Source organism: Poecile atricapillus, chromosome 8, assembly GCF_030490865.1.
Source record: "Poecile atricapillus isolate bPoeAtr1 chromosome 8, bPoeAtr1.hap1, whole genome shotgun sequence".
Taxonomy (NCBI): Eukaryota; Metazoa; Chordata; class Aves; order Passeriformes; family Paridae; genus Poecile; species Poecile atricapillus.
Genome location: NC_081256.1, coordinates 22,574,341 through 22,590,202, shown reverse-complemented (window position 1 = coordinate 22,590,202; position 15,862 = coordinate 22,574,341). Strand labels below are relative to the sequence as shown.

General features: G+C 40.7%; 1 protein-coding gene across 3 annotated transcripts in view; it reads left to right on the top strand.

Moving 5' to 3' along the window:
* FNDC3B (fibronectin type III domain containing 3B) overlaps positions 1-15,862 on the top strand; it is a 183,516-nt gene that overhangs the window by 157,586 nt on the left and 10,068 nt on the right. For all 3 annotated transcript variants that reach the window (XM_058844077.1, XM_058844079.1, XM_058844080.1), the window contains 2 exons: positions 4,586-4,798; positions 14,556-14,722. In XM_058844077.1, the coding sequence (XP_058700060.1) occupies positions 4,586-4,798; positions 14,556-14,722 (380 nt within the window). The remainder of the gene's footprint in view (positions 1-4,585; positions 4,799-14,555; positions 14,723-15,862) is intronic.

The window sequence follows — 15,862 nt, the reverse complement described above, 5'->3', positions numbered from 1 at the left end:
CAAAGGGTTTATATGTTTCAGTTGAGTTGGAATTCCACTGTCAATGTTTTTGGTTTTAGGAAACCAAAATTGAAAGCAAATCTTGGTTATTATGAAATCCAGCAAGTCCAAAATTGGAAATTTAAATTGTTTTGGATAGGGGGTGGTTGTGAAAGCCTGTCCATGTGGGTCCACCCTGTTGGAGCTGTTAGCTTGGGTCTGGCTTTGCTTCCAGCTTCTCTGTGGGAATGGCCACATCCAACAGGAGCAGCCCAAGAACACACAGAGAAGCTCCAGGCTCTGCAGAGATGGGCTCCAAGCTGAGAACTTGGATGCTTTGTGTCTCAGCAGCAAATCCAACCAGCATGCCATGAGAAGGATTTACATCCTAAAATGCATTTAAGGCAGGAGGAACTGGAAGAAGCCTCTGTCACTCTGTGAGTGGCCATCATAGGGCTGAGCCAAGAGGATTCCAGCTCAGACACAGCCCAGCTCTGCTGCTGCAGGGAGCAGATGCCTCCCCAAAGCACTGTGTGAACCCCCTGGCTGGCAAGCAGCTGCAGAAATATGTCTGAGTTCTGCAGTCTCTCTGCTTTATTGACATAGCCACGAAGCTCTGGAAACTCAGATTATAGGGTAATATACTTGGCCTGGTTTTCTGTGAACTGATGTAACTAGGAGTGAGTTAATAAATATTCCACAATAAATAAGTATTCAACAGTCACAGAAACACCAATTTTCTATTACACTCTGTTCCCAAGCTTCACTTAACACATTCCATAGATAATTGTGTTCTGCTGTTGAGATACTTCACTGCAAAACAACTTCCAATTTTTACGAATGCTGCTTCTCCTCTGAAGTTACACAGTGTACAGAAATATATAGTAACATTATTAAGTGTTAATAGCAACACTTATTTTGGTTTAGGAAAAAAATTCTATAAATAGTTTGGATTTTTAAACCGTATCAAGTAAAAGATCATCCAAGATGGAGAGAAAAATTCACGTGGGTGCTCAAATTAGCAAAGTTTAAGCAGGCTATAAAACAAAACATATTTCAGAGTGTAAAGCTCAGTCTTCTTTCCAGGAGTCTTGAGTGGGGATTTGTGGGGCAGTGTGAGATTGCTGTTCACCATGTGCAGGCTGCTGCTGATGGTGGAGGATGCTGCTTCCCCTCCCCTTTGGAAGTCCATGGCATTTTAACTCCCACAGGTTTCCACAGGCACATGTATTGCAACTGGTGGCATTCCTCTTATGGGAACGAGGGAATCAAAGTCTTCTCATGTCAGACTCTAAAATTAATTAAAAAGTTGATTTTCCAGTTTGATGGAATACTATACAAAGGATTTTGTGACCAATCTGAAAATAGCATCCTGTTTAGTGTGTTTATTTTCCTGGGTCAAGAATCTTTTAAGAGAGAATGGTCTGTTAAAGATCATGTTGTGGTTTCTAAATTTTCCTAGTTTGATTTATGTTTTTTCTTTCTAAATGTTTAAAAGTTGTAGTGGGAAAGCATGAGAATGAATACAAATATTATTGGTCCAGGGTCTGCAGAATTAGGCACTATTCTTAAATACAGTCTACATTTTCAAAAAACTCATTGTCAAATTGTGATTGTCAGACTGTTTACCCATCTTGCTTTCCAAGAGGATGTTTGGGGTACTTTCACTTAGAAACCATTAGTGGAAAAGGTTAAAGGAATTCAGGAAGTGCTTTTACTGCAAATATTTCTGCTTGTCTATATACTATACTTTTACATGAAGATAAAGGGTTGGTTTTTTTTCTCAGTACCAGTTCTGTAAATAGTAATTGGTTTCCACTTAATTGTGGATGTTTTCTTGCCCACCCTGGCTGTGCCACCCAGCTGGAAAAGCTGTCACAGGCTGGAGCAGGGGACACCAAAAAGCACCTGAGATGGTGCAGAACAAGGTGCTCTCCCACCACCATCTGCTCTCCCCCCTTCTCCCCATGGTCCTTTCTCCCTTTTCTGTTTCCCTTCTTCCTTCTCCCCTTCCCTTTGGATTTCCCAAGGCCTGATGCCCATTGAGCAGGCACCACTGAGGTTCAGAGGAAGGTGACACCTGGGTTTGGTTTGCACTGCCATGTGCTCAGGAAACACAAAATTAGTTGTTTGTGTGTGTCTGATGAAGCTCAGGCCCTGGGAATGATAGTGGCAATTTACAGAGCTTTATGGTGGTGCAATCAGCAGAAAAGAGTGGCCACATCAGCCAGGTTAGAGTCAAATAAATCAATTCCTGCTTTCCCAGTGCCATCATTCATTTGTAAAGATGCCTGTCTCTATTTTAACCCTTAAGAGTTTCCATCAGTCTTACTGTGCTCCAGAGTCAGAAGGGAGGTGGGTGTGTGCATATTTGTGTGTGTCAGAAGGGGGGAGCAAGAACTCTGTGCAGCAGAGGAAAGCAAGAAAGAAAATGAATGAAGAGACACATTTTTGCCTTGTGCAAATACCTGGCAAAAGCAAGACAAGTGCAGGTTTCTGTGCATGCATATATCTAAAAAAGTGTGATACTGGAGAGAGATTGATTTCACTGCTGGTTTTCAGGTGTAGTAGCTGCCAGTTGGAAACCAGCTGAAGTTACAGTGCTCGAGGAGAGTTTGTTGTTCCTGGGACTTTAATACCAAACAGAACAAAAGGATATACACGATAGAGCATGCTGCTGAAATCAATCTACAAAAGCAGTAGTAGCATTTTGTAGTATAGCTGTTACTGTTTATGTGGACAAGCTGATTGATGGCTTGCTAGAATCCAGTGAAAATACAGGCAGGCTTCGTTTTTTTTATTGGAAATACCATTAAATATTGATGTAATGACTCTTCAATCTAAAGCAAACCAGTAATGTAATATGAAGTAAGATTGATGTTATATTAATTACACTTCTTCAGATACTGGAAAAGCTCTTTCTATCTGAAATGCTTGGTGAAAGCAGCAGTTGAAGAGGAGGCACCCACAAGATCTTTGTGCCATGCACCCTTAGGGAGGAAGAGGAGGAATGTAGTGTCATAAGGTGGTCAGGTTGCATTTCCTGAAGCCAGAAGGAAGGTTAAAGGGAAAATGCAGTTCCACACCAAGCAATATGTTGTCCCTGTTCTTGGCTGGGTCAGTAAATAAAGTTTTAAGCACACATTTGCATATGACTGCACACACTGCATTCTCAGTGTGCAGTGGCTTTAGCTGACTAATCAATAGATCAGACTTCATTATTTTGCAGTATGTTTATTAACAATGTAACCTTTCATGTTCTTGAAATGCAGAAAATCAAGTTTTGGAGATTTCTTCTAATTCTGTATTCTCTGGAGAGTTTTTTCCCTATCCCTCTACCATATTCTTTTCCTGACTGTAGAGCTGAAAACTTGCTCTTCAAAGCAAAGTAATTTTTCATACGTTGTTTGTGTGAACTTGCATCACTTTATGTTCTTCAGTCAAAATAAGTAGCTTTGCCAAGCAAAGCTCCTGGTAAGGAGTCTTTACCCATGAGAAAATACAAGGCTGCTGTGCACAGGATTTCCAAAGTACAGGGCATCTCTCCAGCTAACTAAACTAGGCTGAGCTATCTTAAACTTAATTAGTTTTCTCCATCCAGATCTTTTGTATTTAATCTTTGATATAACAAACTTTTGAAACCTTTTAGACACATCTGCACCAATGTTTCTGTTTACACAGTCCTCAAAACTGTTTGGAAATGCAAATTTCCCACTTGTCTTCTGGTGTTGTTGATGTTACCATAGTCAGAGACTGCTACTCCTCACTCATGTCAGTGTTAGACTAAGGTGCAGACAGGTAAGAGAAAATTAACAAAGCAGAAAGTCGTTATCTTAAGAGAGAAATAGAATTTACAAGACTGGCTCAGTTTTAAGAACACTTCCAAATTCAAGCTGCTGTGACCAGGCAGGCAGTCTGCTTTTCTTCTTGATGTCCTCAAATGGCTCCAGGGCTTTTGTACATCTTGTGAGAGTGACTTGGGTCTTGCATTTATTTGACCTAATGGACAGTTCACTGGCAGTTAACATTTCTGCAGTTTGCGGCAGAGTGTAGGAGTTTGTGGATTTAACCTTCTCCATTAGTTCCTCTCAGCAGCGTTTTCTGTGTTTAAATAGTGCTTAAATAGCTTTGTGAGACTCTGAGAGAGCAGGGCTCTGGGTCTTCAGGGGTGTTTGCCAACATGGGGATGGGTTTCCTGGCAGTGCTTTCCCTGAATGATTTCACCTAAATTAGTCCATGATCTTTGTTAGACAACCACAACACACTTCTGCTTTTTATTTACTCATGGTTGGGCACTTCATATTTTCCAGGCTGTGCTTGTCCTGTGCTGCTGCCCCTTGTGCCTGTGGCTGAAGGGGCTGTCACCAGGTCCTGAGACCTTCCCCTGTGCCTTGCTGCATTTCTAACACCTTCACTGCACCTCTTACAGCCTAAGCAGGATGATCCTGCTTGTGTTAACCTTCCAGTTTGCCACAAAATGTCCTGGGAGCTGGGGTGGGGCACTGTGGCAGGGATGGAGCAGTCAGTCCCAGATCCTTGGGATGTGTTTATATCAAGAACCTTGTGAAAGCACTTCATTTAACATTCTTCTTGCTGTTCATTTTAGGATCAGGATCCAGGCTGTCAATGAAATTGGAGCTGGACCTTATAGCCACTTTATTAAAGCAAAAACCAGGCCATTACCACCCTTACCTCCACGGCTGGAGTGTGCTGCAGCAGGGCCTCAGAGCCTGAAGCTGAAGTGGGGAGACAGCAGCTCCAAGCTTCACTCTGCTGATGACATGGTCTATATCTTGCAGATAGAGGACAGAAACAAAAGGTAAGAGAGATGAATCTTTTCCTTGTAGTAATGAAAAAGAATTCTGGTTCATCATAGTGCAGTTGTGAGTGAAATAAAAATTCTGTTTTCCTGATTGCTTCGTGCCTACCAGTATGTACAAAATACTGTTTTAACAGACATTCTGTGCCTGTAGTCTGAGCAAGTAATGCAGCAAAGCTGTAAGTGATACAGAATCATGGAATCATTAAGGTTGGAAAAAAACCTCTAAATTGTTGAGTCCAACCATTAACCTAACGCTGCCAGGTCTAGCAGAAATCAATCCTGTACTGGTGAAATTACAGCAAAACCCTCTCCTCTCTGCCAGCAAATTTAAAATCAAGTTTCATGGCCACAATGCTTTACCTTTTGGAATATATGAAGCAAAGATACTGCACCCAGCTTGCTGTGTGTATTAATAAAGGCAAGGGTTACAAATCAGAGGTCTAGGTAAGGTAAAACTGAGCAGAACAATGTTTTTTGGGCAGTGTGATGATCTTGATTTTATAGCTATAATGTTTTAGAGCATTTGAAAATATCAGCTTGGCATCAGCTTGGTAGCTCCACAATAATTTTGAAATAAGGTGTGCAAGAAAAAAAATAAAATCTGTGTTTAAATTAAACAGTCAGTGCTAAGCAAAAACTATTTTCCCATGTGTACTTTTTTTGGGAAGATTTGCTAATGTAGCTCCAAAGTTGTGATGAGATATAGAAGGAAAGAAAGACAATATGCAATTGATGCCTAACAGTCTCAATGGTCTTCAATGAATAAATATCATAGATGGTTCATAATTTACTAAGAAACACTCTCAACTACTTCAATTAGCTAAAATAAGTGACTTATCGAGTAGATAATCCTTAGAGACTTTCAGCACAAATCATAATTGGATGTAAATTAGCACAATTCCTTTAATTTAAATAGAGCTTTGCTGAGTTTATGCCAGCTGAAGATCTGGCCCAAAAACTGTAATTTAAAGTAATAAACCCACCATGAATAATGCCTTAATGCCTCCCAGTATCTCAACTGTACTGATGCAGAGAGGGTACACGCTCCCCTGTATTAATCCTGAGAGGTGTCCAATGAATATAAATACCCATTTGAAAGTCTGACTGGTAAAAACAGTTCCCTGAGTGCAGTGATGCTTGGCAGGAGCCCATCACCTGCAGCACCCTGGGATTCAGTCAGCTCCAAAGACACATCCAGCAGGCTGCTTTGCTTTGCTTTCATGTAGCACTGCAGGTAGGATGGTGAAGAACTGTAAATTGTTTTTAACCTGTCTTTATACTGGGGAAAACAGTAAGTTTCCTTGTAAGAATAAAATGTTACCTCACAGCAGGCAAGGAAGGGTTTTTCTCCTTTGCTGTGACACAAAGCTTTAGCATAATCCTTTGCTTCTGCACAAGCTTTTCCCACTGCAAATGGTCTCTTAGAGCTTTTAATTGGGAGCCATTTGAACTTGATACTCTCTGCTGGATCTTCTTAGCTGTGACTTTGACTCAGAGTCCACATGAGCTCCCAGAGATGCAGAGAAAGTGCTCCTCTACATTGTGCTGTCTCCTCCTGCTTGAATTGAGCCATTCCACGAAGTGACTCCCTTTGGTTTGGAGCAATTAGCCCAGATAATGCCTGAAATGAGCCGGAGCTGGGGCTGAGGAATCCATCCCAGCATGGGCACGGCTGAGGAGTGGGATGGGTGCACTGTTGTGTTTGAGAGCAGCTGGTGCTGGCAGGTCCTGGCCATAATATCTGTTTATTGGTTCCCTGTCTGGCAGTGTCCTTTTGCTTTCCATTGTGTGCATTGATCACAGTGAGAGATGCCCCTGCAAGGTGCAGCTCTGTCCATGCAGGAGAGCTGTCATCCCTGGTGAGCAGGGGCTGGTAGAGGCAGGAGTCCTCTCTGAGATCATTCCCATTAAATAAACCCTGTTGGGATTGAGGGGCTGCTCAGCCCTGTGTGTGCTTGTTGAAAACACTGGAATACAGCTCTTTGAGCATCACTGGCCTCTGCAATTGCACAGTAAACTGTGCACATGTGAGGGGCAAATAAACAGAATATTTTAGCTGGAAGGGACCTGCAGCCCTGCAGTGTGACTGCCTGGCCAGCTCAGTGCTAGCCAAGTTAAAGGGTGTTGTTAAGGACATTGTCCAAATGCCTCTGAATCACTGACAGGTCTAGGACTGACCACCCTTCTGGGAAGCCAGTCTCTGGTGAAAAAATGACACAGAATAAATAATCCAGAAAGATGTTCTGGAGTATTTTATGGTTTGAAAGAGTTGTAGAAATGTGCCATGCTATCCCCTCTGTTGGGAGAAGAGATAATACTTAATTTAGGGAAAAAGGTTGTGGTTTAAAAACATGGATAACTGAAAAATGATCTGTCTCATCCCTGGTCTTTCAGAGGACATTGTTACTGTATTCCCTGAGACATCTGAAATTACTGATAACAGCTTTATATTGAAATCCCTCAATTCACTATTACAGTTGTCCCTTCTTTGGTTTAAAATAGAAATTACCTTTAAAATGCTTTTGAAGCATTTTCACAAGCAGAAATATAACCGAGTTCTTTTAAGAAAAGGAAATAATCAGCAAGGCCCATCCTGACCCAGCAGCTTTAATGGCCTTTTGGTAAAGCCTGGGCCCTGGTTTTATGTAATGATAGTCAGACAGTGCTCTCCAGTGTGTCCTGGTCATTAAGGATTGTTTTCAACTTTTCCTTTCTGTAATGAGGTTTAACAGGCCAGTTGTTGGAGACCAAATGTTTCATTGATTGCAAGACCTGTGAAGCAAAATACTTGGAAATCTTCTGGCACTGATTAGTGTAAGGGCTTGAAGAGGTGTGCACATCAGAGATGTACCTGCGTTAGCTCCCATTAGCTCTTCGGGGTGTGACATTTAGGAAGATGAAATTAGCATCACTTGTCCTTTCAATTATGGGTAGCACTGAGTGGAAATGAAGAAAAATCTGTTTCTGGAAAGCTCAGTACATAGAAACGTTAGTTGAGAGTAAGTGACCTTTATGTAAGGAGGACTATGAAATTCCTTTCTTTTTAAAATAAACAGTCAGTTGTGACTTCATTTTCTAATTGAGGTAATGTCAAGAAATTTATGTTAATCAAATTGCACTACTTTCCAGAATACTATGGATTTTTCCCTCTGTGGAACAAACGAACCTAATTAATGGTTTTTATTTTTTTCCTGCTGTACTGGTAATTAATCTTGAGTTGTTCCCACAACTAATTATACCTCTTAGTGTCTTAAAATGTTCACAATATCCAGTCTGAAAGGGAGAATTAGCAAACAAATTAGTAGTGGGTCATTCATCAGTTGCTTGTGTTTATTTTAGATGACTGTATATTGCAGTAGAGGTAAATTGTGTGGTTTTTTGTGTGTGTGCAGAATCACAATCAATATATACATGTGTAATTACATCTTAAGGGAGAGTTATTGGTAAGGTTGAGTAAGACACATCCTAAACATACTCTTTAAAAATACAATGTAAGGATCATTGGCAATTGTCCCACACTTGTTGTCTTCAGCTGGTGGGTTGAACACATGAGCCTCAACATGGGTGTTTGCTCTGCTTTAACTTGAAGGTAGAATTGAAACACAGAGGGACGAGTTGCTGAATGTGCTGCCTTTGCCTGATGACTTTTGCATAATCATTCCCTGGTTACTGCAAGTTTCAAGCAGTCTAATTAAAAAAATTGTTTACACTCGTGATTTGATCAAGACAATTTACACCCATTTTAACAGCAATTACTGTTATGTATCAGTCCTACTGGCTTGTGAAATTGTATTAAAATACAAAATCAGATAAGTTAACGTATCATTGCAAAAACCTGCAGGAAAAAATTATTTTCATATTGGGTGAAACAGTGATGAAAGGAAATTAAGCATGAGCACCAAGACAGATGGCATGCTACAGTTTCCACTGCAAGCCTGGCTAGATAGAAAGTCAATGTTCAGGAAAGTTTTCAAGCTAACCCATGTTGATATTTCTGCACTGTGTAGGTGGGTATTGCTATTAATAATAGTAATATTTATACTAGCAGCATTCTGATTGGATACTGGGGGCTTTGCAAATGAAAAAGGAGAGGGAGAACTCTTCCCAAGTGTAAGAGAGTTAAATTGTTAATGCATTTCATCTTTTTCCTGGAAGCAGAAATAAACCTGCTCGTAATAGGTGTGAGTTAACTGTATTTATGTCATTATTTGAGATAAAGTGAAGCCGGAGAAAACCCCATTAAATGTGTGAGATGAGGTGTTTCAGCTCTTAGGAAGCTGGACAGAGAGTAAGATCCTACTCCATAAGTATATTCAAAAAATCCCTGCTTTGGTAAGAAATTAAATTTTCTTCTTTATTTTCATCTGTGCACATCTGCAGGTATTTCAGACTTCACGGGTAACTGAATATTCCAGACAGCAGATCATAAATAAGAGCAGCATCTAGACCCGAAATTGTCACTGTAATAAAAACTATTTTCTGCGCATCTGTAACAACTTTATAAGAAAACTAACACCTTGATTAGAGTAATGGCTCTAATATTTAATCTCTAAAATATAATGGAGGCTCAGCTTAGTGCAGCAGGATCACACTGGCCAGTTTTGCAAGTGCACTTTTTTAGGTTCCAGCTTCACTTTGCTGACATTGGTGAAGCAGAGGCTGAGCTTGGCTCCCTTCTCCAGCTCTGCCCAGGTTCCTGGGGCTGTCACAGCAGCAGCTTGGACACAATGTGCTCAGTGAGCATCATTTGAAGGCCCATAAACACTCTTAGTTTCTGCCACACTGGAAAGTGGCTCTAATACTGCACAGGGTAGATAAATACATGTAGGGCTGTGAGAATATTGTTTTGCTGCTCTGAACTGTGCTTGTTCTCTTTTGGTTTTAGCTTTAAATTCACTCTTATTTATCTGCTTTGATTATTGACAAGGTGTTGTAGCTGCCTCATCATCTACTTCCTCCTGACTGTATCATTTCAAGAGGCCACTGGGTGCTCTTCTTGATTTCTCCCACATCTTCCATTCAAATGCTGTTAACTCCCATTTAAACTGTGCTCACTGTTGTCCTCCCTGCCTGATCCTTGTCCCCCAGATGTGGCTACGCACAGGAATCTTCAGTCAGGCGCTTTGCTGTTCTGTCTTCCATTCCTCCTGAATGTGCCCAGATGTTCCTTCCAAAAAAAACAATTTTATGTGCTATGGAGGAGCTTCTGTAGGCTGAAATACTTCAACTCTCAATAATTCCAGACATCTGACAAGTGACTGTCTGTTGTAAATATGGGTTACAAACTCAAATTCAGCAGCAGATGAAAGGTAATCTAGTAGAAACAGGCTAAAAATCAATTTTTGGCAGCAAGTGCCCTTTGTCTAGCCTGCAGATGTGCTAGATAATTCAGGGAAGAAAACCAAACTCTTCCCATCTGACTGTTATCACTTCTCTTCCTGCCTTTTTCTGTTCTTCACTTAGTTTTGCTTTTCGAAGTATAAGGAAGGAAATGTTTCCTTCACTGGGCCCTGTTGTTACTGTTATTATTCATACAAACAAAAATATTGGAGTGATGAGCATACATTATAATACAGATAATATATATAATATGTATTATAGATAAAACTTTCCAAAAGGAATCTTCCAGAAAGCAGATCTTCAGGTCAAAGGGGCCAGTGCATCCCACCTGTTTGGTCCACACCTCATTTTAGGACCAGAAGCCAGAGCTGGAAGAGGTTGTGGGAGCACAGAACTCTTTTGGAGAACTCTTGTTATATGTTTACATTCCCTCAGTACCTGCCTGCAGAAGGAGATCCCAAATAATGGCCTGGAAAAGTGCCCCAAAGCTGAAAAGATTGGGTCACTGGTCCGCTGGTACTGGTTCTAGGAACAGTGATGGATGGGGGGATTAGAGATGCTGCAGATGTGAAACTTTTCTCTCTGAATAGAATGTTTTCAAATACAGCAGAAATTTAAAAAATTGTGCATTGACTTTGCCTCCTGCATCTCTGAATTAGGTTTTGGCTTGAAGCTTTGCTTTTCTTGTTGCCACCCACAGTACAGGGAGCTGCAGGTGGAGAGAGGAAATCACATAGATCAGTGAGTGTTTGATAATGTTCTGTAACCAAATCAGAGGAACAGCCTAAGAAAGTAGGTGGGGGCAGTAAATGTGTAGATAACGTGATGTAGCATTAATAATATTGAAAGAGCTATTAGTTTGTGAAATTCTTGTACTTCAGTTTCTAATTGGGCAGTTGCCTTTGTGTGCTGATGTTAACCTCTAACACCTCGGGTCTCAGATCACCAGGTCGGACTGGTGCTGTATTAATGATTGTTCTCCAGCCAAAATCCTGACATCTGACCATGTATTTTGAGAGGCAGCAACAGAATCATTCAGATGGCTCTTTCAGTCTTTGTGCCTCCCCCCAAAATTGCCATCTTTCTTAGTGCTGTACAGTAGAATTTCTTTCAAATGAAATTCTTGTAAGAACCAGCAGGTTACCAAAATACAAACAAAACCCAAGCAATTCAAAGGGAACCTGCTGCTCAAAATGTGCTGGGAATTAATGAGCAGAGGTAGAGCAAGTACATTCATATTCTTCTGCTTGACTGGAAGTGACTGAAGTGGAGGAAACAAAATAGCTGCGACATGCAAAATACTTCCAAGATGATCTTTGCTGGGAATAAAAGGGTATTGATGAAAAACTAACAGCAGTGGTGTCTCCCTAACAATTGCTGTAGGACATGATGTTCTCTCTCCTCTGCTGTGTGCAGGTAAATGAATAATCTGTGACTGATGTGAGAATGTCTGGGAAGGGAGAATTGGGATCTCTCTGGGAGCTGAGGGAGAATCAGCCTCTGGAGAGTGTCTCCATCCCTGGAGAAAGTTGCTTTCTTTTTGGTATCTGCTGTTAATTTAGTGGAGAGGAGAGGCAACACTGCAGCATGAATAAATCAGGTTTAATTGTGGATGGTGCAAACTTTAAAAAAATAAATAGAGCTGTATGGAGAATGCCAGTAGCCACAGAGGCTGAATGTTTCCAAAAGAGGGGTGCCAGTTAAAGTATGTAGCTTATTGCCTTTTTAATTCATCTGGGCAACCTCTGAGATTTGAAATTGTCTTGTTTTGAAGAAGGTGAGAGGGAGACAGAGGACAGGGAAGGTTTCCATGCACAGGTTAAGGCAGCTTTTCAGTGCGTAAGAGCTTGTTCTTTCAAACAAGCTCAGAGCTGACTTGTTCTTGAGGCAGTGTATGGAATGAGGCCTGGATGAAGCATGGTGAACAATAACAGGCTTGCCAAGAAGGCAAAGCTACACAGCTCATGTTCAGATGGGCTTTTTAGATTAGATTTAGATCTTAAAAATGAAATTGCAGTAATATGAATGTTACCTTAGTTAAGATAATTTTTAATATGCTACCTCACATTAGCAATGTGCAGTTACACTGATTGATTCAAATTTAAGTTCATTGTGGTCTTCCAGCAGAAAGCCCAGGAGAGTTAAAAAATTTTGCTCCATACCTATAGCCACCTACATTGATTAACTACAGTGTTTTTAAAAATAACAGAAATAATCCTGGAGGATGATGAAACACCTACTTTACACATGAGAAAAATACTACCTTACCAAAAAACCACAAGTATTTTGAAGTTAGTCTTTGCTCTTCATTATGTGCCTTACATCATCTGCATCTTCAAACACAATTACAAAGTATTAGTGTCACAATAAAGCCCAACAGCAATTGATTTTGATTGGCTTGGCCATCATCCTTTCTTCTTTCAAAACTGGAAGCCCTCTTTCTTCAAAGATGCTCAAATCTCAGAAGTTTTAAGCGTGCTTCCATTACAGTCGTGTGGTGTAAGCTTCTCTGTAGCAGTTCTTGCTTTCCTTAGATGTTTTTTGAGACAGAGAAGTAGAAATGAGTGGAACTGGGAACTGGATGGGAGTATTGGTATTAACAGAACTGAAAGTATTAATCCAGTTCCCAAATGACAGATGAAGCTCAAATGTTTTTCTAGGTCACTTTTTCAGTGTTAGGAAGTGTTAGTGACCTTAGACATATCCAAAGGGTGAAAAAGTCATTTGAGTCATCAGTACTGGCCATATGAATGGTTGGAAATGTACCTAAAGCCCAGCCTGGAGTGAGAGTGTGAGTTGGGAAGATACATTTATCCTCCTTGCTCGCCTAACTCCACAGACAATTGCGAAGAAATCTTTAGTCTAAAATAGGCATTGCATCTTTTTTGCTGTCTGTTGCCCTTGGATCAGGGTCAGAGAGAAATCTCTGCACTCCTGTGAGTACTGCAGTGGTTGATTGAGCTGCAAGAAGTGCAGAGGGAGAGGATCTTGTCTCTTGAGTCTTAATGCAGCCTTGAGTATGTTCTTTGCTCATCATGTGTTGAATCTCAGGAAATTTTATTGCACGAGCATTGGTTTGTGTCAGTCTTTTGAAATGTTCTGTGGCTGCTTTATGTGCCTCAGAAATGTTGGGTAGCAGGGAGTTCTTAAACTGGGTAAGCATAAGGTTAAGAAAATAGTTCTTTGGAAATTGGCTCTAAACTCTCCTCTTAAAAACTTGTGAGCACAGATCTTTAGTTTCCTGTCAAGGTTGGGTCTCACTAAAACTCAATGGGGTAAGTAAGTCAGTCACGTTAGTCCTCAGAGTACGTTTCCAGCAATTTGAATTACCTGAATATTTCCTTTTATTACAGATTATTCTTGATCTCTGTTTGTACTTATGTGGATTGCAATCATAATGTAATACAAATTGATTTCTGTCTCTGAGAGCTAGTGACAGTTTCTTTGATATGTTCAAATTGGTTGTACCTTGTATCTCATGCAAGGCCAAAGGATAAAGCTAGCACCTAGATAGGGAGGTCAAAGAAAAATCTCTCTTGGCTTCCTGGTGATTTAAAACCTTCTGAAATTGTTAAGATACTTCAGTAAGGGTACTAAATAATAAAAAAAAAGCCTGTGATCCAACACAGCAAATTTTCTGTTCTCCAAGGCCAGGACTATTATGTGCAAGACATTGTTCCCTGGTGGAGGCTGAGTGGATGGATGCACAGTCTGGGTGCTTCCTCTTTATTTGCTTTCATCCCCACTGTTCTCAGCTCCTGGGGGTCATGGGCTTAGCTAGAAATTGCTGGCTGGCATATAACTGTTAGTGAAAAGCATTTATCTGAGCAGAGCAATAGAAAATAGAAGTCAGATTCTCTTTAGCAACTGTATACTTTCTTTTTAAGTGCAATTGATTTTGTTCAGTATTGCATTGTTGGACAAGTTTGTGTGTGCTCTTGTTTAGTCTTTCAGTGGGAATGTTTTGGAAGATGACACAGATGACTGCAAGACAATCTTTGTGTCTTAATGTGCAAATAAAGTCCAAATCCATTGAAGAGTCAATTTTTTATCAATTAGTCATATTCATTGTGTTTTCATCATACATGTAAACCAGCAGCACACATGGTGTATTGTAGCAGGACACAGGCTGCATCCATTTGGATTCCATGGTAGGAGGGATACTGATAACTCATGTAATCATTTTGCAAGGTAATAGTAGCTTCAAAAGGCACAGTGAACTTCTGCTTTCCCTGACCTCCTCATCATCATCTGTGTGTTATTAATGTGACATTTTTATACAAGTGTTTAACAGCCCTGCAGGCACATTGGTGCCAGTTTTCACAAGATGGATACTTCAAGCTGCTAAGTGCAATAGCCAGAAATGTCAGTGCCAGTCCAGTGTGACTACATACTCCCATTTTTATTGTTTCAGGTTTATCCCAATTTATAGGGGACCAAGTCACACGTACAAGATACAGAGGCTGACGGAATCCACCTGCTACTCGTTCAGAATACAGGCGGTCAATGATGCTGGGGAGGGACCTTTCTCAGAAATCTGTACCTTCTGCACAACTAAGTCAGTCCCACCTGCAATCAAAGGTATGTTAGTAGGGTTTTTTATGTGTAAGGAACATATAAATATTTATGTAATTGGTAAGTATGAGGGGAGGCTGTAAGGGTTAACCATAAGTATGTAATAACACATGTGAAGAGACAGTTTGTGCTGACTGCAGGTTTCTCTTGAGTTGTGAAGTTACTTAATGGTGGGAAGCTAAATTACCACCCAAAAAATCACACAAGCAACATAAAGGTTATGTCAGCCGCCGTTGCAATAAAAAACTTAAAATGCTGCTTTCAATAATGTTCACCAGGGCATTGCCCTGGATTACCACAGCATTTATACAAGGAATCTAACAGCTGTAGTGTGTGTGTGTGTACCTACCAACTTAAGCTTTAGTAAAGTTCAGTGTTTTCTGTTGTGTATGTGATCAGTTCGGAAGTGTAGACCTTCAGGGTTTATTTTTCCTTTAATGTCTAAAATTAATTATGATATTTCACATATAGAGCACTAGACTTAGAACTCAGCATGTGTTCCACTAGGAGAACTAAAGGCCTAATTAAATGAAGTTTTATAACGAAATGTCTTTTACTGTGTGTAAATTTTGTCCTAAGTAATTATACTCCTGAGGAGGAGGAGGAAGGAAGGAAGAAGCAAAAGTAAAAACCACAGTGAAAGATGTTTCATTATAAAACTTCACGTAATTAGGCCTTTTGTTCTAGGCCTAATTAGTCCTTCTTTGGCCTGTTACAAAGGCAGTGGGTTTGCTCTATGGGCTGTCAGATCAGCTGAGCTAAAATCAAATGCACCTTTTCTCCTGGGTGCTGAAGTCTGCCCTGTGAAGCCCTGTGATTTTCTGAGAGAAACAACAACTGCCAGTTTGTCAGAGGTTTTGTTTGCTTCTCTGTATTTAAAATCTGGCTTTGGTGATATTGACATCTTTTTTAACCAGATCTTTAGAGAGGGCAGAGCACAGATGGGGGTGCCTTTCCCTGCTAGGTCAGCTGCTCTGAGCCACCCCTAGGGAGAACAACAATCTCCAGCAAAAATTACCTCTGTGGTTGAGGGTAAGGATAGGTAGCCAGGGGTGAGTTGTCCTGGTTCACACCTTTACACAGGTGTGAGATGTGCTGCCCAGGCATGACCCATGCACTGTAGTCACACTTGCGTTTTGTTGGCTA